Source organism: Mus musculus, chromosome 3 (genome assembly GCF_000001635.26).
Source record: "Mus musculus strain C57BL/6J chromosome 3, GRCm38.p6 C57BL/6J".
Taxonomy (NCBI): domain Eukaryota; kingdom Metazoa; phylum Chordata; class Mammalia; order Rodentia; family Muridae; genus Mus; species Mus musculus.
Window position 1 is genome coordinate 151,435,768 of NC_000069.6, and position 24,427 is coordinate 151,460,194.

Consider the following 24,427-nt stretch of genomic DNA (forward strand, 5'->3'; position numbering starts at 1 on the left):
CTTTGAAAGAAAGCTCCTTGGGCTTCATTGTTCACATAGTCCTGGAATTCTCTACTATATTACTTTTACCCATTGCTTTAAAGAAAGAAAAAGAGAATAAAGAAATCATTTAAAAAAAAATTAGTAAACACTTTTTTCATGAAATTTAATCACTTAAATAATCACCTTTTCAAACTCCCTGACTAGCACTGTCTGATAGTTCCACCTTCTTGACACAATCTACAAAGGGAAGTATCAGGAGAGAAAGACTTTGTCAGGACCACCCACCCACAACACAGGCTTGGAGCAAACTATCCCGAGCTACCTTCCAGAGCAGCTTCCGGGCTAGCTGAGGGGTTGCGGGGAAAGTCACATGACAGTCTGGGGCAGTCACATGACATTCTGGTTTTCATTTGCTTCACATGTGGTGGGATCACTCTCAGGAACATTGTTAACTTACACATTTATTTATTTTGCTCGCCATAAATTAAGCTGGAAGTGTCTCGGGAGCACTGTGAAGGACAAGGGATGGGCCACCCAACCGTTAGCTTTCCTTGCACCTCGGTGACTGGTTTCAATAGAGCCCTCATCACTGTATGTTCCATGGAGCTGAGGGACACGAATGCTCATTTTGGGAGGATACTATGCATGCAATGTAGACTCTCAGCAGTCATCAGATAAACACTGGATGTGTCAGGGTTATGCCCCCACTTCATAACGGAAAACGGTGTGTGCTGATGGAATGAACTTCAGTTATTTCTTTACATCACCGTCAAGCAGTTTTCTTAGCTTGCACACGGTGCAGGGCACCAAGTTTGCACATTCCATTTGATAAACATTCACACAGATGCATTCATGTCATCACCAGCCCAGTCAAGGCGTGTGGCATGTGGGTAGCCCCAGAATCCCCTTTGATCACGTTCACAGTTCATCTCCTAGCTTGTCCCAACTTCAGGTCAATGTTTACTTTCCACTTTTATAAATTAATTTGTCTGAAAGTTACTTTTAAATTTTTAAGGTAGAATCAGTTTTTTTCTGTTTGAGTAAATGCCTATTTCTTTATTCATCCATTCATTCATTTGAATTTTTGAGTATGCTTTTTTTCCCCCAACCCCTCACAAATCCTTCCCATCTCCCTGCCCACTGAACTTAATTTTATCCTTTCTTTCACACTCAAATAAATGAAAGCCAAAACAAATAACAAACAACAACAAAATAAGACCAAAAATTACCAAAAACAAAGCAAAACAAAAAGCCCACAAAATAACAGGTGGTGGGTTTTGCAACTCTTGGTCATGGGGGCCTGCCCTGCAGTGTGGCTGATATACTTTGTGACAATTCTTTGAAAAAAATCTTGATTTCCCTTTTCCAGGGGATTAAATTGCAAGTAACTTCTTGGTTAGGGGTAGTACTTGGAGTCCAATGTCTGGTCTGAAACTGAGCAGGTCTTGTGTGTGATGTCACAGTCTGTGTGATTGGCATCCGCCATCTCCGGCTCCTATGATCTTTCTGCCATTTCTGTTCTCCAGCCTGAAAGATAGTCATTTACACAGGAGATTCATGTACCAACAAGTAAAGGGAACTTGGATGTAATGCGCAAATCGTACAGGCGCCGGATGGGTAGGATGGGTAAGGGCTGCAGTGGTGAAATGGACTTGACAGAGAAAAGAATACTTTGTGCTTCCGCAGTTTTTGGGTGGGAAGCTGACTTTTTTTCCCCACAGTTTTTCTCTTCGGTCCTTTAATCTCCTATCGGGTTAAAACTGAGCAGCACCAACAACAAAATGTGACAGAGACCCTGTTGCCAATCTTGGCCTCTTTTCCTTTCAGGACAGAAACCAGGGAATAGATAGGCAGTCAGGAACCTTCTGAGATGTGCTCTCTGCTGGAAGGAGTTCCCAATGGGTCTGTGAGATCTAAGTGCACAAGCTGTGAGGACACTGGTGGCTGCTCCATGAGCAATATGAAGCCACAGTCCCATCTGTAATCTGACAGGGAGTTGTGGCCACAGGCTGAGACTGGAGTCCAGGCTGTTTGGGTGAAGGGGCCTGGCTGCCGGACGGACGTGGCCTGCAGAGTCTGGGCCGTGCACACATTCACACAAAAGAGGCCGGAAAGTGACAGGAGGAAGCTGTGCGTCACAGGGGACAGAGCGAGACCCTGCGGTGCCTGCCTAGCTCCAGGACAGACCCGCACTCTAGCCTAGAGCGCTCTGCCGCCAGCTCCGGGGCTTCCAATGAGACTCCTCCCGCTTCTAGGTGAGTTGGGCTGGGCTGGGAGGCTGCACCGCGCCCACCTGCGGGGAACCAGGGAAAGCGCTTTCTCACTAGCTGGGGTTCAAGTGTCAAGTGTGTCTGGCAAGGTCTCCAAAGGAAAACAGACGCAGGCTCTCACAGGATGTTTTTCTGCTCGGCCTTTCCACTCTCGACCTTGCAACCCACAGCTCAAGACTATTACCTTTTTTCTTCCTGGAGAAATCCCGAAAGTCCCCGAAGTCTCAGTTTTGACCTTTCTAGTGACCAGCCCCAAGAAACCTGGGAATCTAAGATGCAAATGCGTGAGAGAAAGTTCCTGACATTTTAAAGCTACAAAAACCTGGCTTTGGTGATGCACGGGGACAGATAATAAATCACTTCTCTGAAGGCAAATTAATTCAGGTTTAGGAAGTACATATAGTCTTATGTAGGGCTGGGATTTAGAATTGACAGTGTAGGAATTTCTTGGTACCAGATAAGGACACTTTTATCTAAGATAACTGTTTTCTGAACAATGGCTTTGTTATCCATCCCTGTTCCCTACCAAGCTCACACTTAAGAGGGCCTGGAACAAGACAGTGAAAAGAAACACTCTATGCCTTTGCTTATCGGTTCCTAACAGTCCCCAGAACACAGTTTTGTGCTGAGTACAATCTTACCATACCGTGTTGAATTGTTTAATTTCTCCAATGCAAGTTAACGTAAGAGACTTTTTTTTTTGTCGTAAAAAGAGCAGAATGACAATTGCCGAATAGCATGGAAGGGACCTGGTGCATTTCTTCTCCTGTATGTGACAAGTGACATCTTAAAAATAAACGATTTTGTCTTGAAGAGACCCAAGTGTTTAATTTACCCCGATTCTGGAGAGAAGGGTGACTCCCAGAGCCTGAGAAGTGAGCTGCTCTGCTGGGGGGCAACACCTTCTGAGGTAGCCGGTTCACCTCAGTGAAGAGGGATACAGAGTTTCCAGGACATGATGAGCTCATGGTTTTTATTATAAGTCTGGATTCTCCAGCATGTTTTAGTTTTACTAAAATTTACATGCTATATTCCGTAATCTGTAGGCTTGGTCATTTCTCTGTTGTGATTTAGCTAGGAGAGTCATTTGAGGGACTATTATAATTTATCTCTCTAAAGGCAAGGGAATAAGAGCGTTTGGGGGGTATTGGTCTATAGCACAAGGGTGGGACAGATGTCTGCTGTTTTTGACAAGGTCTATGTCTTGATTTTCCTCAGTGGGTTTCTCCACTTTGCTGAATTGTTCCTACACACAAAACTGCAGCAAGACAACGTGTCTCCCCAATGCCAAGTGCGAAGTGCACAATGGTGTGGAAGCCTGCTTCTGCAGCCAGGGGTACTCTGGGAATGGCGTCACGATTTGTGAAGGTAAGTAGTCTTGATCTCCTTTGATCTGCTTGTGAGACTCAGTTCTGCGGTGACTCCTTTCTGCTCTCCATAAATGAACTTGCTTCACCTTCACTCATAGGTTCAGCTGAATGTAAAGGTTAGTCAACCAGTCAGAGAGTGAACTTCTCTGCCAAATACTCAACCAGTCAGAGAGTGAACTTCTCTGCCAAAATGTATTTTGAGTATTGAAAACGATTACTCCGTCTCTTTGTTTGTTTGTTTGTTTGTTTTGGAATTTAAAGATTTCTCTTGCATTAAGCCAAAGTCCAGGCACAAAAAAGAGAGTTAATAGCCTGAAAGCACACCAAGGCCAGCCTCTATTGACTTCTTAGATGCTTTCTCTGGTCATTAACTGCCTAATTTCAAGTTAATGTTAAGGGTAGGAAATAGAGATTTGTTGTGGTGGTGCATATGTGAAATCAGAGCGCTTTGTAGAAGGAGAGACAGAAAGAAAGACTACAGATGTTCTGGCAGCCTGGGCAACATAGATCCTCTCAGAAAGAAAGACAAAAGGAGAGAGAGGTATAGAAAGGAAATAAAAGGATAGAGATGAGACAGTAAGGAGGACAAAGAGGGTTAGCAGTGTGGAGAGAAGGAAAGGAGGAAGAGGAGAGAAGGGAATTGAAAAATTGCTTTTTCTCTCTAAGTTATTCTGCCCATAGAATATATTGGAGGGGGCCAGATGAGAGGAGTCTTTGTAAGGTACAGTTCAAAGAATTGACACGACAGGATGAACTCCACCCAGCAATCAAATTGGGGTGGGTTCCAGCCTGCGATCATGTCAGCCAGGGTTTCTCCCTACCATCAAGACTCTGCCTCCATCCTGTACCTCATCATCCTCCAGAGAGGCCACTTTTAAGTAGACCATTAGTGCAACATTCTGTACAGAGAGATGGAGAAGAACAGAAAATGTTGCAAGTCATATAAATTAGTTTCAAATATAATTAAATCTAAGTTCACATTAGAGCTATGTGGTGTTACACGCCTAAATGTATTTAAGATCACATAGACTTTTTCTAATTAAGCTAGGATATTGTGCTTTGTTAATATTGCATGTTGTTGCTTATAGCATAAACAAGTTGCGTCCCGTGATTCAACTTGATAGGCTCTTAAAAAGATTAAATATGCCGGATATACTAAAACCCAAACCTCATCGTAATTAGTTTAATGCTTTAAACATGTACAGCAAAGATGCAGTTTGCTTAATGGTGCATTAGATCAGCCGTTTCTGTTCTTACATCCAGCCAGAGTTTGTAATATACTATTCTACAAGTACTACAAAATACTTTCCATAAATAATCATAGTTTTTTAGTGTGTGTTTAATTGAATAGCATTAAGGCAAGCTGATAGCTGAATGACCTTCAAAATATTGCTTCCAGTATATCAGCACGCTTTCCCACTAATCATTGCAAATTGTTCTGTAGCACTTAGGAACAGCATTGCTTTTCTGTGATTTAGATACTTTTACTGTCATGATTATCATCATTAACATCAATAAATTTTCAGTTTTGGCCTTTGACAACCAACTAGCTGATAATCATGACTTTCATTGCTTCTTTGAAAAATACATGTTTTGATAAACGGTGTAGTCTCTGTACCCACTCTCTACAAAAAATTAAAAATACTTTCTCTTGGGAGAAAAATAAGATGCTAAAGGTCCTATGACTTGAAATTTCTGAACAGAATCGGTAATGGGAGTTATTTGCCTTTTTAAAAAAAATGATTTAAACGTAAAGGTCCTTTCCATCCAATGAAAGTTCTCGATTCACTTGATTTAGGAGTTACTGTCTGAGTCCACCATGCTTTCTAAAACTGCTACAGACTGATTTTCTTCATTTCAATACCTTTTTCAGTAGGTGTGCTAGTACATTCTCTCGAATTACACTTAAAATATTACATTTTCAATTACTGAAAAGCACAGATTATACGTTGACTATGAAGATCTTTTTGTTGAATTTTTCATCCCTCAATAGATATCTTGTATTTCCTATGTATCTTTGCACAGTTGTCACTGTGTCAGTAAGAAATATCTGGGATCAACCATAAAGAGGCCAAATGATTTCAAAATAGAAGGTCTTATTTTTTTTTCTAGCAATTATTTTATTTATTTCTAGCAATCACATGATATGATCAATACAGAATTTGATTGTTTTTGAAATACCAGGCACATTTTGGTGATGATGTATCTTCACTAATTTTACAACAAGAGTTGGTTTTTAAGCATCTCACAGAGAACACAGCTTACACGGTTCCAAGCAAACAAGATTTAGCAATAATGAATTAGTCTTACTTAATCACTTTGGTACTGAACAGATCTTTCCATTTATCACCTTTATCATCAATATGCTCATATCTGTCATTACTGAGATTGATAATAAGTATTGCACATGGATTCCAAAGCAGGAGTCAGTACAGAGCCTCCCCTGTTGATGGTCTCTTTATCTTTGAAGAACAATCCAAGGGGTGGAACCAAGAAGTGGTAGAAACAGTTGTTTCATCTAGTTGTCCTATCTGACAGCTTAACACCTTTTTTAATTATTACAAATATATATATATATATATATATATATATATATAACTGATATATATGCTGATATATAGATATATATCAGTAATATCAAATTACTATTAGAGATATATTACTCATATGTATATGTGTATGTATGTGTGTATATATATATATATAAAATTATATATTAACATCAGAATGCAGCTAGAAATTTTTCTTGTGTAAAAAAGTAGCAGTGGTAGGTTCTCCTCTAGGTTCTGTGGCTTTATTAGTCATGAGTAGTTGGCTAGGAGTATTCCGTTGCCCAGGACTGAATGTATAAACAAGAAATTGTTTCTGACATAGAAAGTATGTGATGGGGCAGTTAAATGTCTGTGTTAATGCTTGTGAAGTGGTGCTATAAAGAGTAGGAACACAAGTAAATCAGTGGAATGCAGACGCATAACAAGTGGAAATGACATTGATGCTGAGAATAGAAATGAATTAGATTTCTCAAGATGTCCAAAGTAGTGATGAGAAAGTTGGCAAATGCACAGCGACCAGCAAAGAGCCTGAGCAATTTCCATAATGTAAATCTCTTTTTCTTTGGAATAAACTAAGGTATAAAAACCAGTAAACAAGACCTGGAAGTTGAACATATCTAAAGTTTATCAGATTCCCCAAGTGTTTCATGCATGGTGGCAGAGCACATGAACCATAGGGCCAGGCATGGTATTGATGAAATAGACATGATTCTATTAGCAGAAAAGGAGACATTACAGAGTCCTGACGTAACTGAGTTACACAATAATCTTTTCCTATTAAAAAGATTAACCTATAAGGTAGAGTAAGCAAACATGCAACAACTTACCAAGGGCTGTTGCAAAAACTACATATTTGTACAACACATCATAGATTGTACACACCATAAATAAAACCTTCACTTTTAAAGTCAAATTTTGTAAACATAAAAGCAGGTATGTTTTTGATCTCTGGAATCCCCTGTAACTGAGCATACTAGCATTGATTTAGCTCTATGCCATAGTCTTTTGCACATGAGAAAAATCAGAGCCATAAAATCATGAGCTCAAAAAAACCAAAAAAACAAACAAACAAACAAACAAATCATGAGCTCCATATTCCCTGAGAATAGCTGAGCATGTTGGTACTCAGACCCTGGGACCAGGAATTTCTAGTAATGACGAATGCTAAAATATTCTTTGCCAACAGACACAGTTAGGGTAGCACAGTATTTAGAAATGCATCTATAAAGTTATACTTCAAACAAAAATAAGCTACTTTTATAGACATAGTATGATAATGGTCATAGTTTATTTGAATATTTGTGTGTCCAGATATTTGAGAGTTTTCTTAAGAAAGACATATGTGTACAAATTTTAGTACAATAAAGGGCTCATAGATTGTTGAATCACTTCATCCTAAAACAAGATTCCTTCGTTTTGCTATCTCTACTGTTGTTAATTGTGCATTCCAACACACTTTTGGTTGTGCTTCAATGCACAACTCTTACAGGTATAGTAAAGAAGAGAATATCCACCCTTGAAGTAAGGAAGAAAGTGTAAAGAGCAAGTAAACGGGGAAGGCTGAGGTGCTGCTTATGGGTTCTCCGTACATGTGTGAACCATATAGTTGGTACAGTATGGGGCTGGCATAGGTGTGAGAAGGGGTGTGAGAGACTGGCTCCCTCCTGGCAGGAACCTACATTAAGTAGAGCAATGTTTGGGGTTTGAGCTGAATGTGAGTGAGACAAACAATTGTCCCAGGTGGGGACAGGAAGTGTCAGGAAGGATGCAATGCGGACAGTTTGTGCACATGTATAAACATCTTTTCATAGCTTGGAACATGTCTAGCATGAATCAAACCAGGAAAAACAATGAGGTCCTGCCTCTGACTGAAAGAAAAACCGACACACTTCATAAAACAGTGCTCATGGCCAACAAGAAGGCTTCACCCGTTCAGTGACTCAAGCTCAGTGAAACAAGTCCTCATTCTCAGGATCCTTATGGCAGAAGGAGAGGACATACAGCCTCTGCATGTTCTCCTCTGACATTCTCCCAGACTGGTCACGCTCGCTCTGACACGTGCACAGACATGCATGAAGGGAGGTAAAACTCAGGAGAGTCAAAAGTTGTTCTCATCATTATCTCAGGAGCACAAAGATACAGATAGACCAGTCCTGAAAGAATGCTTTCACAAGGGACAAGGCAGTATGACAGTAGCAAAAGAACCAGACAGTATTACAGGAGTATTTTTAAGGATTGAGAACAAATGATCTATGATACAGACTGTGGAAGGAGTATTCATTCAAAGACATGAGCTTGATTCCAACTGGAATAAAGTAAAAGTAATGAGGACAACTGACTTGTTTGAATAATGAGAAAGATGTGCATCAACATGAGTGGGTAGCGAGACATTAAATACGTGCAGAATGCAAAATGTGCATGTGGATGTGTGCTGCATCTTAGCACATGCCAGTTAAAAAGCTATGGTGCCTTAACTATATTTCACAAATATAACCGAAGTTTTGAACATTTAAGGAAGTTATTATGTAACCGAGGTATGCTGCTCATCTTGGCACCACAGCTCTGTAATTTCCTGTTTAGCTCTCTAGATTGATGCCTGGGTTGGGCATACATAGCACACAGTCTCTATCTCTCACTTTGCCCAAAAATAAATTCAAAATGAATTTTTGTGTAGAACATGAAGCATTAAAACCATGGAATAAAAATATAGATAAAACAGTTTAAGGTATAAGCATAAGCAACAAGTTTCTGAAGGGCTCCAGTGACCTAGGAATAAACCCAAGAATGGAGAGGGGGCAAAGGGGAGGACCCCATGAAATAGAAGCCATCTGCACAGCAATGGGGCAATCATCACACACCAGGAGCCAACACAGCAGGAGGCATCCTCATCAGCTACGTGGTCAAACAGTGGTGGTATGTAGAAAATATAATAAACTGTAAAATTAATCAGCAAAAATAAGCTAATAAAAGGGCTAAAACTGAATAGGTAGTTTTAAGAAAGAAAAGACAAAAAGCCCTACCAAACTTAAAAAGAAAATTCTTCAACACTCTCAGCCGTCTGAAAATTCACTATGCCCCTCCTTAGAATTGGGAACAAAACACCCAAGGAAGGAGTTACAGAGACAAAGTTTGGAGCTGAGACGAAAGGATGGGCCATCTAGAGACTGTCATATACAGGGATCCACCCCATAATCAGATTCCAAACGATGACACCATTGCATACACTAGCAAGAATTTGCTGAAAGAACCCAGATATAGCTGTCTCTTGTGAGACTATGCCGGGGCCTAGCAAACACAGAAGTGGATGCTCACAGTCAGCTATTGGATGGATCACAGGGCCCCCAATGGAGGAGCTAGAGAAAGTACCCAAGGAGCTAAAGGGATCTGCAACCCTATAGGTGGAACAACATTATGAACTAACCAGTATCCTGGAGCTCTTGACTCTAGCTGCATATGTATCAAAAGATGGCCTAGTCAGCCATCACTGGAAAGAGAGGCCCATTGGACACACAAACTTTATATGCCCCAGTACAGGGGAACGCCAGGGCCAAAAACTGGGAATGGGTGGGTAGGGAAGTGGGGGGGAGGGTATGGGGGACTTTTGGGATAGCATTGGAAATGTAATTGAGGAAAATACGTAATAAAAAAAAATAAATAAAAAATAAAAAAACTGCGTCTCCATAGCTGGTTGCATCCGACTGACCAGTTCTCAAACACCCTTAAAGTTGCTTAGGTACATAATGGTGGTCCGTGTGTATACAGATTGGCCAGCCTGACAACAGGTCACTCCAAAGCACCACAGCTTCTAAATCCAGATTTAAAAAACAAAAAAAAACAAAACAAAACAAACAACAACAACAACAAAAAAAAAAGAACAAAAAACTTAGGACTTAGGGTTATTTTAATATGTTATCCCAGGTTCTCAGCAGGAGCTATCAGCTCTCCCAGTGTTCATTGAGAACTTTTGTCTTGTGTTGACTGCTTGTGTGGTGCTGAAAGTCTACACACTTCTTCCCTCTTTTTTCTTATCCTCCCATCTTCTCAGTTTTTCAGTTTCCTATCTTGCTGTTCTATTTTCCTTCTTTCTTTTTTAAAAAGATACATTTTTTTTCTCTGTACGTGACTGCCTACCCCTGTGTGTGTACTCCCTGGAGTGCCTGAGAGAGCCAGAAGAGGGTGTCTGAGTCACCAGTGCTGCAGCTACAGGCACTGAGTCATCAAATGACTCCTGGCAAATGAGCTCACCCCCTCTGTAGGAGCAACAAATACTTCTGACCACTGAACCGTTCTCCAGCCACAGCACACAGGTAGTACACAGGCAGATAGTCATATTTTCCCCCTCTTTTATTGAAAATAGATATTTTTTTCTCACTCATATAATATATCCTGATTACAGTTTCCTCTCCCAATCTACTCTTCCCAATTTCTCCCCACCTCTCTTCCCACCCGGATCCATCCACTCTTTCTGTCTCTCACTAGAAAACAAGCAGGCTACTAAGGGATTATATTATAATATAACTGATAACTGAGGAGGGCAATGTGTCATGCTATGTATTTGTGCTCACACACTTCTGTGGGTACATATGTGCACATGCTCATAGGAGCCAAGGGTCATTGCTCATGACCACCCACCGTCTGTGTTTATTTATTTTACTTTTTAAAAACAGAATTTTTCTCTGGGTTCAAGCTTACCAAGTAAGCAGAGAGGCCCTGGGCATCTACCACTGTGCCTCCAGCTCCCTGCTGAGATTAGGTTCTGTGACCAAACTAGGGTCTTTGTGCTTTCAGGGCAAGCACCTTCCTACATCTAGTTATCTACCCTAAACCCAATGAATACATTTTAATTCTGGATGTAACTGTCTTTCTGTATCACTTAAATACATCATGTCTGTATGCACACATACATATCTCACATTTAGAATTTCTGTGATGGAATATTATATTATAGCATATATGATAAAACGAAAACTAACACATCAGAATTGGATGAAACCAATTAGCAGAAGGAGAAGAGCCCAAGAGAAGGGACATCAAACAGAAATCCACTCAGCCTCAAACTCAGGAATCCAATAGAAACACACACACACACACACACACACACACACACACACACACACACACACACACATATATATATATATATATATATATATATATATGTATGTATATATATATATATATATATATCCCCTGTTTCTGTGAGTTCATATGTGATTTCATCATATTGATTTAGAAGGTCTTGTTTCCTTGTGGTCTTCCATTCCCTCTGGCTCTTAAATTCTTTCTGCTTCCTTTGTTTGCACGGATCCCTGAGTGGAAGGATTTGATGGAGGCTCCAAGGTCTCTCAATAGACCCTGGGCTATCTAGTCTCAGGATCTTGGCCACCTAAGCAGTGTGGTGCATTGGTTCCTTCTCATGAAGTAGGCCTTAACTCAAATCAAACATTGGCTGGTTACTCGCACAAGATTTGTGCCACCATTGCATGAGAGTATCTTGTAGGTAGGGTGTCACCGTTGACCTAATGGTTTGTGGCTGTTTTGTTGTTTGCATTTCTTGTTGATTGCCTGCAGAGTACCTTCCTTATTAAAGTTGCTAGTATGTAGGAGTGAAGGCTATATGTTCACTTTCTCCATGCTCAATGAGTTGTGTAGGTATTGTCTTAAGCAATGGGGCTTTACAGTCAGTTTGTGGAGAGCAACTTGTAGTCTTGACAACAACCTGAATTTTTGGATATTCTCATGGGACCCCTCTGGCAAACAATTCAACTAGTTACTGTAACACAATCTCAGAACTGGAAGTATCATTTAGTGGCAAGAGGTGGCCAGTTGGGTTTGTTTCTCTTAATATTTTGGTGATTAAAGTTAGATAACTTTCATATATGTATATATTTTAGAAAGTTTCTATTCTGTATTAAGTTTCCACAGCACCCTCCCCAAATGACCCTTAATTTTAGCTGCATCTCCTTGTGTTTCTTCCTTCATCCACCTCTCACCTCCTCTCCCGCCCATCCCCCTCCTATCCACATCCTTACATTCACCCCCTCCCACCCCTTACATAGATCCCCTCACATCTACCCCTTCCTACCCACCCCTCCCACTCATCCATCCTAATAAATTTATCTATTCATTACTCTATACATAATTCTGCGGTGCTATGAATTGTCATTAACTTAATTATCATTAACTTAACAGCTAATATCTACATATAAGGAAATATATTCTATAGTTTTCTTTCTGAATCTGGGTTGCCTCACTCAGAAAGATCTTATCTGGTTCCATCAATTTACCTAGTTTATTTTTGATAGCTGAGTTATATAATATACTCTGTTGTATAAATGAGACATATTTTCTTTTTTCTTTTTTTTTTTCTTTTTTGGTTTTCTGAGCCATGGTTTCTCTGTGTAGCCTTGATTGTCCTGGAACTCACTATGTAGACCAAGCTGGCCTCGAACTCAGAAATCTGCCTGTCTCTGCCTCCCAAGTGCTGGGATTAAAGGCGTGCGCCACCACTGCCTGTCGAGACATATTTTCTTTATTTGTTCTTACATTGAGGAACATTCAGGTTGTTTTCAATTTCTGTCTATTATGAATAGAAAATCAATAAGCATGGAAGCAAATATCTCTGTGATAGGATGAGGCATCCTCTGGGGTATATAACCAAGACTGGTGTTCTAGAGTCACAGAATGTATGGAATGTCTCTATATATTAAGTGAACTTATGGGAATGACTCACAGTCTATAGTCAAACTAACTCAACAATTGGCAGCGCTGAATAAGAAGTCTGAGAATTTAGTAGTTGCTCAGTCCCAGGAGACTGAGTGCTTCAGCTGGTCTTATGTATAAGTTCGAATCCTGAAGAAGTAAGTTCCAACAGATGTGCTAGCAAGTAAGTGCAAGCAGGCAAAGAGAAATGGACCCTTTCTTCTTCCATTGTCCTATGTAGGTCTCCAGCAGAAGGTATGGCACAGATTAAAGCTGTGCACTATCGTGCCCAGACCTAAGCTTTTCTTTATATGAAACTTTCTCTATCCAAGGCTGGCTTTGAACTCAGAGAGAATCTGCTTGCCTCTGTCTCTGGGATTAAAGGCATGTACCACCTTGCCTGGCCTCAGCTTTTCATGACTACTACCTTAAGATCCAGATAAAAGCCTGTGTCTTCCAGCCTGAAGATCTGGATCACAGGTGTGCCCACCATTTCTAGATGGTAGTTTGTTCCAGACATAGTCAAATTGACAACTGGGACTAGCCATCACTAGCCATTTTTGAGAAATGGAGCCGTGGTCTTTGTCTTTTGAGAATCCCAATATCAAAATGACTGGGATTTTTTTTTCCTTGTTTGATCTAATGCTATCAATCTGACGTTTTCACAGTTCTAAGAAGCATAAAATCATTGGCATTTAGAAAAATGAGCCTTTTGTTTCTAATTTGCATGCAGCTTAGTGAGTTTTTCTTTAATTATTGAAGAACTTTCATAGAACTCACACTCTCCTCTCATTTTCATAATCAGCCCTGTATAAATAGAACTTAGCATGGAGCATTGTTTATTTCTAAAAAACTATCAAAAATTATGTTTTACACTTTTACATTAATATATACACTGTGAAGGACTTCATTTTATTATAGTTAGTAAAATATTTTATTTTACTATCCAATTCTAAGTGTGATTGAAATAAAAGAAGTGATCACAAGTATGAGAAAGAGACATTCTTTCTCTCTACAACTTCAAATCATTTATGTGATTTTTGACACTCATAATATATAAAACATAGAAATTCTATCTCCATTCACAAAAATATTTTTTAAAATAGGTTTTAGCATCCCATAAATACACCTAGCTCTAAGAATGACTCTGTTCTGTTTAGCATCGATGCCATCAACAGGAAGATTACTGGCTCAGAAGAATGGCAAGGAATGAGTTTAAAAAATTCACAATATCTCAGAAATTCCTTTCATGACTATATGCAATCTGATTTTGTGGGGGTTTTTTGTTGTTGTTGTTATCAAACATCCAATCCTTGGTCTGACTTAATATTTGAATTTAAGTATTTCCTAGTCAGCTTCATGACAGAAGACCACTGAACATCACATATAATACACCATTGATGTAAATTTCTCTAACATTTTAGCCGCTCTTAAAAAATGAATTAGAAGCATACTTGTCTTGTGTGAAAATAGAAATTTTTCTGGAAATTAAATCCTTAAGCAAGACTGGTGCAATGCTTTGACTTGTTTCACTATTTGGACTGTTCTCACTGGCCACAGGTAGGGGAATTTATTTTAAAGCACAATTTCATTGTAGGTACAATTACAGTGAAAATGATCCTGAGAGAGAGAGAGAGAGAGAGAGAGAGAGAGAGAGAGAGAGAGAGAGAGAGAGGGAGAGAGAGAGAGAGAGAGAGAGAGAGAGAGAGAGAGAGAGAGAGAGAGAGAGAGAATGAGAAAGAAGGAGGAGGAGGAGGGGAAGGGGGAGGGAAGGGGGAGGGGAAGGGGGAGAGTGATAACAACTGGAATTAGGGAGAAAGCTCTAGCACCTTATTTCTGGACCTTTATCATGGATGTAAAACATGAAAGTATTGTATATTCAGGTCAGATAATTTTCATTAAAAAAATGTGATTATCTGGAATGACATTGGTCAGACAAGCTCAACTCCTGCAAAGTCGCTTCTTCTGGGATTTGCTACATGGTAATGCTATTTTCCATATTAACAAGATTTTTTTCTATACTCTCAGTTCAGATACATGAGTTACACCACCAAGAAAAGTGAATATGTGCACAGATTCATAGATCCACTTTGCAGTTGTGTTAAAGTTCCCAAATAAATTACCATTAAGGCAACCCAGAATGTCAGAAGAGTTCAAACTATGTCCTAGACTAAGGAGGAATTAACAGTCGAGATTTTTATTTGCTATGAGAGGAGATGATGACTTTCTCTGGGACGATGAGAATCTAACCAAATATTGTAGCTAAATATAGGATACAAAGCCGTGTGCCATTTCTGAAGATGCTATCATGGAGAAAACCCAATGACGGGGCTTCACACTGTAGTTTTTAGGTACACAGATTCAATTTAGAGATTGGGTTTGAAAATAAAATTTACTGCCTGAGTGTTTTTGGCTGATAAGAAATGGATTTTGTGACCCTGGTGCACATTAATTGAAGTATCTGGCAATGTGTCTCGACCAGGTTAAAGGGACCATATGTACTTGGAAGCATATTATTGCTTCACATTAAGCTCCCAAGTTGAATCTCTTCATTACCATATAAGGAAGCACACTTTACCATCTGGAGAGCTCAAGCTAACACTGCCTACTGCCTAACACCTGAGTTTTATGCAATGTACCATTTATTTTTCAATCAATTTTGAAAATTGATTTTTAAATGTAAGAATGACATTATCAAAGGTTATATTATTTTATATCTTCTAATATTTTAGTTTTAATATATTTCCTTGCTTTTTTACTTTTTTATTCATTCATTCATTCATTTTTGCTTGTTTGCTTGCTTCTTTGTTTTTGAGGCGGGTTTATGTTCTAACTCAAGCTGACCTAGAACTCATTATGTATTCCAGGCTAGTCTCATAGTCTCAAACCCAGAGTTCTCCTTCTTTAGCCTCTTAAATCCTGGAATTAAAGATATGCACTACTATGCCTGGCTAATATCTTCTAATATCTTAAAAGTTTTATTCATTAAAATATACAGAATTATTGGCTGATGACTATATTTTCACATAATAAAAGTGACACCAGTGTGGTATTAGCCATTCACTTTCATAATATAATTCTTAAGATGGATGAATGAAAGTAGTTGCATGTTTCAGATGATAAAATACATGGACTAACTATGTAGTTGCCGGTGTTCTTTATGCCACTTACGTGCTGGCTGTTTTGACAGGTTTTGGTTCTGGTTTAAAGTACAGGGTACAAAATCATTTTAAAAAAAAAAGAGCTTGAGGCAATGGTGAGAATGTAAACTTTTCCCAGAGGTCTCTCAGATTTGGGGAGCTTAAATGACTGAGCAAGATATCTGTTCAATAGCTGATAATGTGTATTCCCCTTTTTCTCTTTTGTTTATGCAATAAATATCAAATGTGGAACACGACCACAGAGTGACTTCATGTCTCCATCCCTCTGTAAAACAGGTACACATCCTGCATCCTACAGAAGTTATCACCAAAATTTTAATTGATTCATGCTTAACAAGTAGACAGGCATTAGGGAGATACACAGTATTTTATGTGTTGTTATTACACTGAAATTGACACAGACAGGACATGAATTAGTTTGATAATATTAAACAGAAACTAAGCTGGTTCTAACATTTGTTTGATAGTTTTGCCTTTGTGGCAAACTCAATATTCTGAAATAAGGGAGTCATATATGCTTTCTGTCAGAAAGAATCTAATCTTATGCCTATTTTCCTGGCACGGTATGAAGGAGAAATTCTGAGATTATTTCTGGACCTTTATAAACACAGAAACCCACTGAGAATACTAAAGAAAGTGCATCAGGCCCAGCTCTGCTTTCTACACAGTGGTGGATGGGAGCATCTGCTTGATGAGGCTGAGATGTTTGTTCAACTAATGTTATGTTCATTGCAGCAGCTTTGTAATGGATGCCATGTGGAGGAGAATAGTGTGTTTTGGACTTTGAATTTCAGTTCATTAGGACACAAGTACGTCTGAGACTTTTCAGTAGATGCATTAATTCTTGTTTTATCGTCAACAATCGCTTTAGCTCATCCTTTGGAAAAAAATCAGACGGCTGCCTGACAAACAAAAGTGCAGAGAGTGAATCTGAACTTAAGAAAAGCTTTAGACACTGTGGGCATGGTCTATCATGCTGGTGTTCTCAGAAATCAGGAGGCTGAGGCAGGAGGGTTGCTGTGAGTTCAAGGCAAGGATGGAATTCATTGTAAGCTCTAAAGTAGCCTGAGCTAGGATGTGAGACCTTTTCTCAAAAGGAGGGATAAAGGGTTACCACAATAGCTCAGCCAGTAGAGGTGTTTACATTATAAGCCTGACTACATGTAGGCCCAGGTCAGTGAGGAAAAATTCTCCATGGGGTTGTCAGTGACTCCACACTTGTCCACCATGCTTTGCATGCCCCCAAGTACACACAATACACACACACACACACACACACACACACACACACACACACTAATAATAAATAGAAAGAAGGGAAGGAAACTGATGGAAAGATGGAGAGAAGGAGGAGAAAGGGAAAGAAGAAAGGGAGGGAGTTCCTGTGAGTGGTCCATAGTACAAGCTGCGCTATCATGCTGTGAAAAATCTAGTAAAGGCTAAGTCTTACCACATTTCACTGAAATGATTCCACTGGAGCTATTGATTCCTAGCTACGGCTTCTGGTGCCTTGAGATACGTTCCTCTGCTAATGAAGCTGCCCTTTCATCAGTAGTTAAAACTGGGGTTTGAACTGTGATTTTTGTTCAGATACAGAATATCAAGGGCAGACAATAACTATGGAGAAGGAACAGTGCTACTATTTAGCCAGGGTAGGTTTCAGGCGATGTAGCTCCATTGCAGAAAGTATGTATGTACGATTGCAGTCCAAATTGATTGAAGCCTTATGGAACTGCCCCTCTAATCTGTAGAGAGATGAATTACAATGGAAGGCAGAGTCTCTGCAGAAGCTGTCTGTGGGATTCAATCTTCATCCTAGAGTTTTTCAGTGACTAAATCTACTGCATATATACGGTTTTGTCAATACCAAAGCCATTTTTGAAGATTAAAGAAGATAATACAAATTAAGCACTTAATTAAAATGGTCCTACAGAAAGATCTCAATAAATCAAGACTGTCACTCACATACATTTGCCAGTCACTTATTGTCAAAAAGTTGTTTTAAGCACATTCTCGGTCTTCAACCACTGAGGAAAGTCGATGAAGGTTACTGGGCCACACGCTTCGAACATTAATGTTATCAAACGCAAGGAAGCATTTTCCTGCTGCCTCCAAAGCACAACCCGCATGTTCACATCTGGACATGGACAATAAACATCTGCCAATTCTCAAGCTACCATTTACACTTTTCATGTCCAAAGACAAAATAAGAAAAACATTTTTAAAAGCTGTTCAAATATTAGCTACATTTCTCTGAAGAGTGAGTTTGCTTATATTTCCTCTGTGCACCTAACCTGATTAGCATGATGGAAGCTTCTGCATTTGAAGTAGAAACAGGTTCGCAAAGAAATATCCAGGAACTAATCACTCCTAAATCATATACAATTGCATATAGGTCAATATATCATCGGTTATATTAAATATTTACTGTATTACATAATTACATTGCATGTGTTAGGTATAATACACATTTTAATCATAATTATTCATATTATGTGTATATGAATATTCATAAGTACATACATACATATCAGTTAAGAAATCAGATAAAAAAACAGTTCAGAAGCATCAAAGGCATGATGTGTAAGGGAGATCTAAACTACAGTAAGACCCATGAAAACAGCATACATTTGTGGCTATGGAGGTGTCTCAGTACTTAAAAATACATGTCGCTCATTCAGAGGATGCAGGTGCCTTTCCGGCACCATGTTGGAGGCTTACAACTGTTATCTCTTAGCTCCAGCTTCATAGGTTCTGACCCTCTGGCCTGCACAGGCACCTGCACTAATGTGTAGATACTGATGACAAACACACGTACTAAAAATAAAAATAAACCTTAAAGAAAGAAATGGGAATTCTTAGGAAATAGTTTGCTTTCAGTGAATATTTATTAAAATTAGCTATAATATATATTAACACCCTTTCCTGTTTTATTGATAGAAGTGAATACGTTTACATGAAAATAATTGTGTTTAGTCCCAAAAAGTCTCTCATTGAAGTTAGATGGTTAAAAATACATGAAGGAGAAAGGGGTGCAGTTGGAGAGATGGCTCAGTGGTTATGGCATCTGTTGCTCTTACAGAAGACTAAAGATTGGTTCTCAGAACCCAAACCTGACAGCTTGCAGCCACCCAAAAATTCAGCTTTAGAGAATTCAAAGCAAACATATATATATATATATATATATATATATATATATATATAGTCACACACACACATATATATACACCCTACTCCTCACACACGCAAAAAATTAAGTATATCTTTAAAAGAAATACAGAAAGAAGGCTGACTAGAAGGCTCTGTGAGAAATAGTACCTGCCAACAAGCTTAACAACCTAAGTCAATACCCAGGATCCACATGGCAGAGAACTGACCCCTACAAATTGGCCTCTGACTTCTATACATATAGGGTATGCATAAGTGCACATAAATACACACATGCAAAGACTAATAAAAATATAAAAACTTTTAAATAAAAATAAAGAAATGATGAACAGAGAGAACCTAATGTAATTTCTTGATTCTATGATTGGGTTGTGTTCTCTGAGGGTCCGTGGTGACTGGGGGCTTGCTTGCTGCTCAGAGTGTCAGTGATAGGGACGTTGAGCTGCCCAGGAGGTCTTTAGCCATTAGGAATGTGTCCCTGGGAGAGGACTGGGAACTCCGTTCTCTCACACACTTCCTGTAAAACTTGATTTGACTGCTTTGAGGTAACTGGAGCAGAACGGAGCTGTAGCAGGCACTATGCTATGCAGCCCCGCACAACTCAGCTAATCTGTCCTCTCTTCAAATCCAACTCTTATAGGAACTTTGTACTAAGGAAGGACCATCTGGTAACATAGCAAGCTTTCCAGTAAAAAACCTGAAAGTAAATATAAATCTAATTGATTAGAACTGCAAAGTATCTTTTGTTCCTAATACAAGATATATTTTTATTTATTTTAATACGTATTTTTATTAATTTCTAATTAATTATTTTATTTATTTACATCCCAAATGTTGGCTCCCTCCCAGTCTGCCCTCCCAGAGTTATTCACACCATCCTCCTTCCCCATAGCTTCTTAGAGGGTGCTCCATTTTACTTTGCATCTCCCTGATGACTAAGGTTGTGGAACACTTCTTCAGTGTATCTCCACCACTAGAGATTCCTCTGTTGAGAATTCTCTGTTTAGTTTTCTACCAATTTTTGATTGGTTTATTTGGTTGGTTTTTTTTTTTTTTGAGTCTAACTTCTTTAGTTCTTTATATTGTTTGGATATGAGCCCTCTATCAGATAATACGGTTAATGAAGATCTTTTCTCCATCTGTAGGTTGCTGCTTTGTCCAATTGACAGTGTTCTTTGCCTTACAGAAGCTTTTCAGTTTCATGAGGTCCCAGTTATCAATTGTTGATCTTAGAACCTGAGCCACTGGTATTTTGTTCAGGAAATGTTCCCCTGTGCCAATACGTTTGAGGCTCTTTTCCACTTTCTCTTCTATTAGATTCAGTGTATCTGGTTTTATGTTGAGATCCTTGATCCACTTGGACTTGAGCTTTGTGCAAGGGGATAAATATGGATCAATTTGCATTCTTCTATGTGCAGACTACCAGTTAGACCAGTATCATTCGTTAGTGATCCTTTCTTTTTCACTGGATGGTTTTACCTCCTTTGTTGAAGATTAAGTGTGCATAGCTGTGTGGGTTTATTTCCAGGATTTTGACTCTATTCCATTGATCAACCTGTCTGTCTCTGTACCAATACCATGCAGTTTTTATCACTATTGCTCTGTAGTACAGCTTGAGGTCGGAATGGTAGGTTCCTCCAGAAGTTCTTTTATTGTTCAGAATTGGTTTTGGATATCCTGAGTTTTGTTTTGTTTGTAATTGTTTTCCATATGAAGTTGAGAATTGGTCCTTCTATGTCTGTAAAGAATTGTGTTGGGAGTTTGATGGAGATTGCACTGAATCTCTAGATAGTTTTTGGTAAAATGGCTGATTTCACTACGTTAATCCTACCAATCCACGAGCATGGGAAATTTTTCCATCTTCTGAGGTCTTCCTCAATTTCTTTCTTTCAAAGTTCCTGTCATACAGATGTTTTACTTGCTTGTTTAGAGATACTTTACATTATTTGTGGCTATTGTGCATGGTGGTTTTATCCCCTTAATTTCTTTCTCAGCCTGTTTATCATTTGTATAAAGGAAGGTTACTGCAGCAAAGTGGCTGGCTATAAAATTACATGCAAAGTATCTTTGAAACGGAATGTTTTCTTTGTTAGTTTTCTTGTTTAACACAGGGTCTCTGTGCATAGCATAGCTCACACTCTTTCAACTGCTGAGCTTCCTGTCTCTGCCTTTGATGTCCTTGATAGCAGGGTTTGCTTCCCCACACAGCCCTATTTGGAGGGAATAAGGTGGAGAGGTGATAGGTAAGGAATTCTTCTGTTCTCTCTCTTTCTCTCTCTCTCTCTCTCTCTCTCTCTCTCTCTCTCTCTCTCTCTCTCTCTCTCTCTCTCTCTCTCTCCCTGTCTCTCTCTGGATCTCTGGCTCTGGATCTCTGGCTCTCTTTCTGTGTGTGTGTGAGTGTGTGTATATGTGTGTAAGTGTGTGTATGTCTGTGTGTTTGTGTATGTGTGTGTTTGTGTGTGTGTATGTGTGTGTGTGTATGTCTGTGTGTATGTGTGTTTATGTGTGTGTGTGTGTATGTGTGTGTGTGTATGTGTGAGTGCGTGTGTGTGTGCATGTGTGTGTGTGTATGTGTGTGTATATATGTGTGTGTATGTGTGTGTGTGTGTATGTGTGTGTGTATGTGTGTGTATGTGTGTGTGTGTATGTGTGTGTATGTCTGTGTATGTCTGTGTGTATGTGTGTGTATGTGTGTGTGTGTGTGTATGTGTGTGTGTGTATGTGTGTGTGTGTGTGTGTGTGTGTGTGTGTGTGTATGTGTGTGTGTGCAATCACTGGTGCATGAACATAGGCATAGGAAACACACATTCATTAAATAATAAAGAAATTAATACATAAATAAACAAACAAATATTGTCACCACATGTCATCAACTTCTCCTCGGCCTAACTTTCCCATCATTGGTTCCAGTCTGTCTCTTCAAAATTATCATATTATTGTCGAGATGCTGATAATCAATTTAATTTTCTAAAATGTTCTGAAATAAAACATTTAAACTCCTTATGTGACAGCATTTTTTGTTTCATTACTTTCATTTCCCATTTTCATCAAGAAATCTATTGTGCTTGAAATACCATTGGTCTTAATTTTTTAAGCTATAACTATAATATATTAGTTACATTTTAGTCTAATTTGTCAATATCTTAAATTATAGCAATAGTAACTGTGATTTTATATAAAATATTTCTAACAGAAACATGATGAATAATTCTCTACCATAAATCTAAAAGTTCTTCTGTAGTTCATCAGATTGTACTTTTTAAAATAATAAAGCAATAACTTCGAATCAAATTGGAAACTCAAATGGATAATTTATCATTCATTAAATCATTCATGCCTCACTCATTCAATAAATACTTATGCAGCATCCACAATATATTTGACACTTGATAAATTAAATATAAATCAAGAAACAAGTTATGTACCCTCCCTTGCCACTGATTCTATAGCAAGAAATGGTGAAAAACAGCTTACCTAAGTGAACATTTCTATCTGAGTGGTTTGGGTGAACAGGAGATGTTCACAAGAAAAAAACATTTAAGCTGAGAGTTGAGATGTGCATTGGATCCATGAATCGTGTATTTGTGGATAATAAAGGGGAGAGAAAAAATGGTCATTGTATATATGCTTTAATAAAAGAAAAAATTACAGTACATTTGTATTGTCATTGTCTTTGATGATTACATCTTTGTTATATCTATAAAATTAGTCAGCTACTCTGTTAGATAGCCCCCTCGCATCATCTATAGGCAAACTAGATCTCTACATATTTTTTTACATTTTTATAACTCACATTAGTTTCTGAAGAAAATTGTTTGGAAACTCCCAAAGTGTTGATCATGGCTGATTAGGTACATGGCTATTCCAGTGTTCAGAAAGAACAATAATAGTCATTATTGGTTGGTCAATTGGTTTGTTTGTTTGTTTGTTTGTTTGTTTATTATTTTGAGATATAACACCCTTAGGACCCAAGTTGGCTTCAAACTCACTATGTAGCCACAATTCACATGAAACAAAGCCCACTGTAACAACCTCCAAACATTGTTACAGGCTTGAGCCACCATGCCTACACTCTATCAATAATAGCTTAATCAAGATTGTCCTGGAAGAAGACAGGAAACAAACAGGAAAGAGTTATAAACAAAAAGGTCCCAAGGTCCTCATAAGAGAGGAACTATTCTGAGTATGGGAAAAATTGATGTGACAAAAAGGGCTTGTATTGTGAACAGTGGGAGGCAGGGGGCTGACCCAAATTAGTGCAAGTGGAAGTATACATGGAGAAATAGTGAGGATAGCTCAGAATGGCGTGATCTCATAAGGCTACGAGACAACATTCATTCTCTCTGAGACTGGGACGTGGTTTGGATAAATGAATCCTGTGTCGAACTGTATCCAATGGTAATTATTATGCTCCCTGCCAAACAGGGATTTACATATTAAAATCCCAACTCTTCTTAACTAATGCTCTTAATGTCTAAGACATCATAAAATACTGAAATGTGTATGTGCCACTAACATCATTTTGCAAAATAGCTCTGTATATTTCTGTTCCATGGAACACACGTTAATATTAAAGTGTCTTTGACATGTCTTAGTCCTATAAAAGCCTCACAGATGGCCAGATTCAGTTTTAGACTCCTTGTCCGATGTGGTTTCCATCTGTGAGATCTCTGAATTGGATTGTTTGCAGTCATTTCAGATAGGACACCACATGCTCTTCCTTTTGATGACTCAACAACTTGGAAAATATTTGAATTTGAGCAGCAAGACAGTTTGTATTGGATTTCAATTTGTTATTAGTTGCAAAATATTATTACATATCTAAAGTTTGGAAACTCTGAATATGAGAAAGGAAATGCATGCATACTGATTTTTAAACTGGAGTCTTTTCTGCAAATCATGTTATCCAAAATGCAGAGACAGTAACTCATAGTTTTGCTGAGTAAGAAATGTGAATCATGATTTTCATACTTTGCTCAACCTTTCCTATGCTCTCTGAAGAATTCAGTCTTATGTAAACATTTTCTCCAATTTGAGCTCTAAATTTAGCCTTCCTTGACTGTAGCTGGTTTGTGAGACTAGATTAGTCATGGGGAAAAATTTATAATCAGTGTCACGTGCTTTCTGTTTCAAAGCAGGTTTTCCATCAGTATCTGGTTGTGTTAGTTGTGGTGTGTATTGGTTTTGTCCCCACAGTTCCTTTACTTTTAACAACTTTTGCC

General features: G+C 38.7%; 1 protein-coding gene across 1 annotated transcript in view; it reads left to right on the plus strand.

The window, feature by feature from the left end:
* The first annotated feature begins 2,114 nt into the window (after positions 1 to 2,114).
* Adgrl4 (adhesion G protein-coupled receptor L4) overlaps positions 2,115 to 24,427 on the plus strand; it is a 107,200-nt gene continuing 84,887 nt past the window's right edge. The window contains exons 1-2 of the mRNA NM_133222.3: positions 2,115 to 2,237; positions 3,471 to 3,620. Coding sequence (NP_573485.2) covers positions 2,216 to 2,237; positions 3,471 to 3,620 — 172 coding nt within the window. The 5' untranslated portion in view covers positions 2,115 to 2,215. The remainder of the gene's footprint in view (positions 2,238 to 3,470; positions 3,621 to 24,427) is intronic.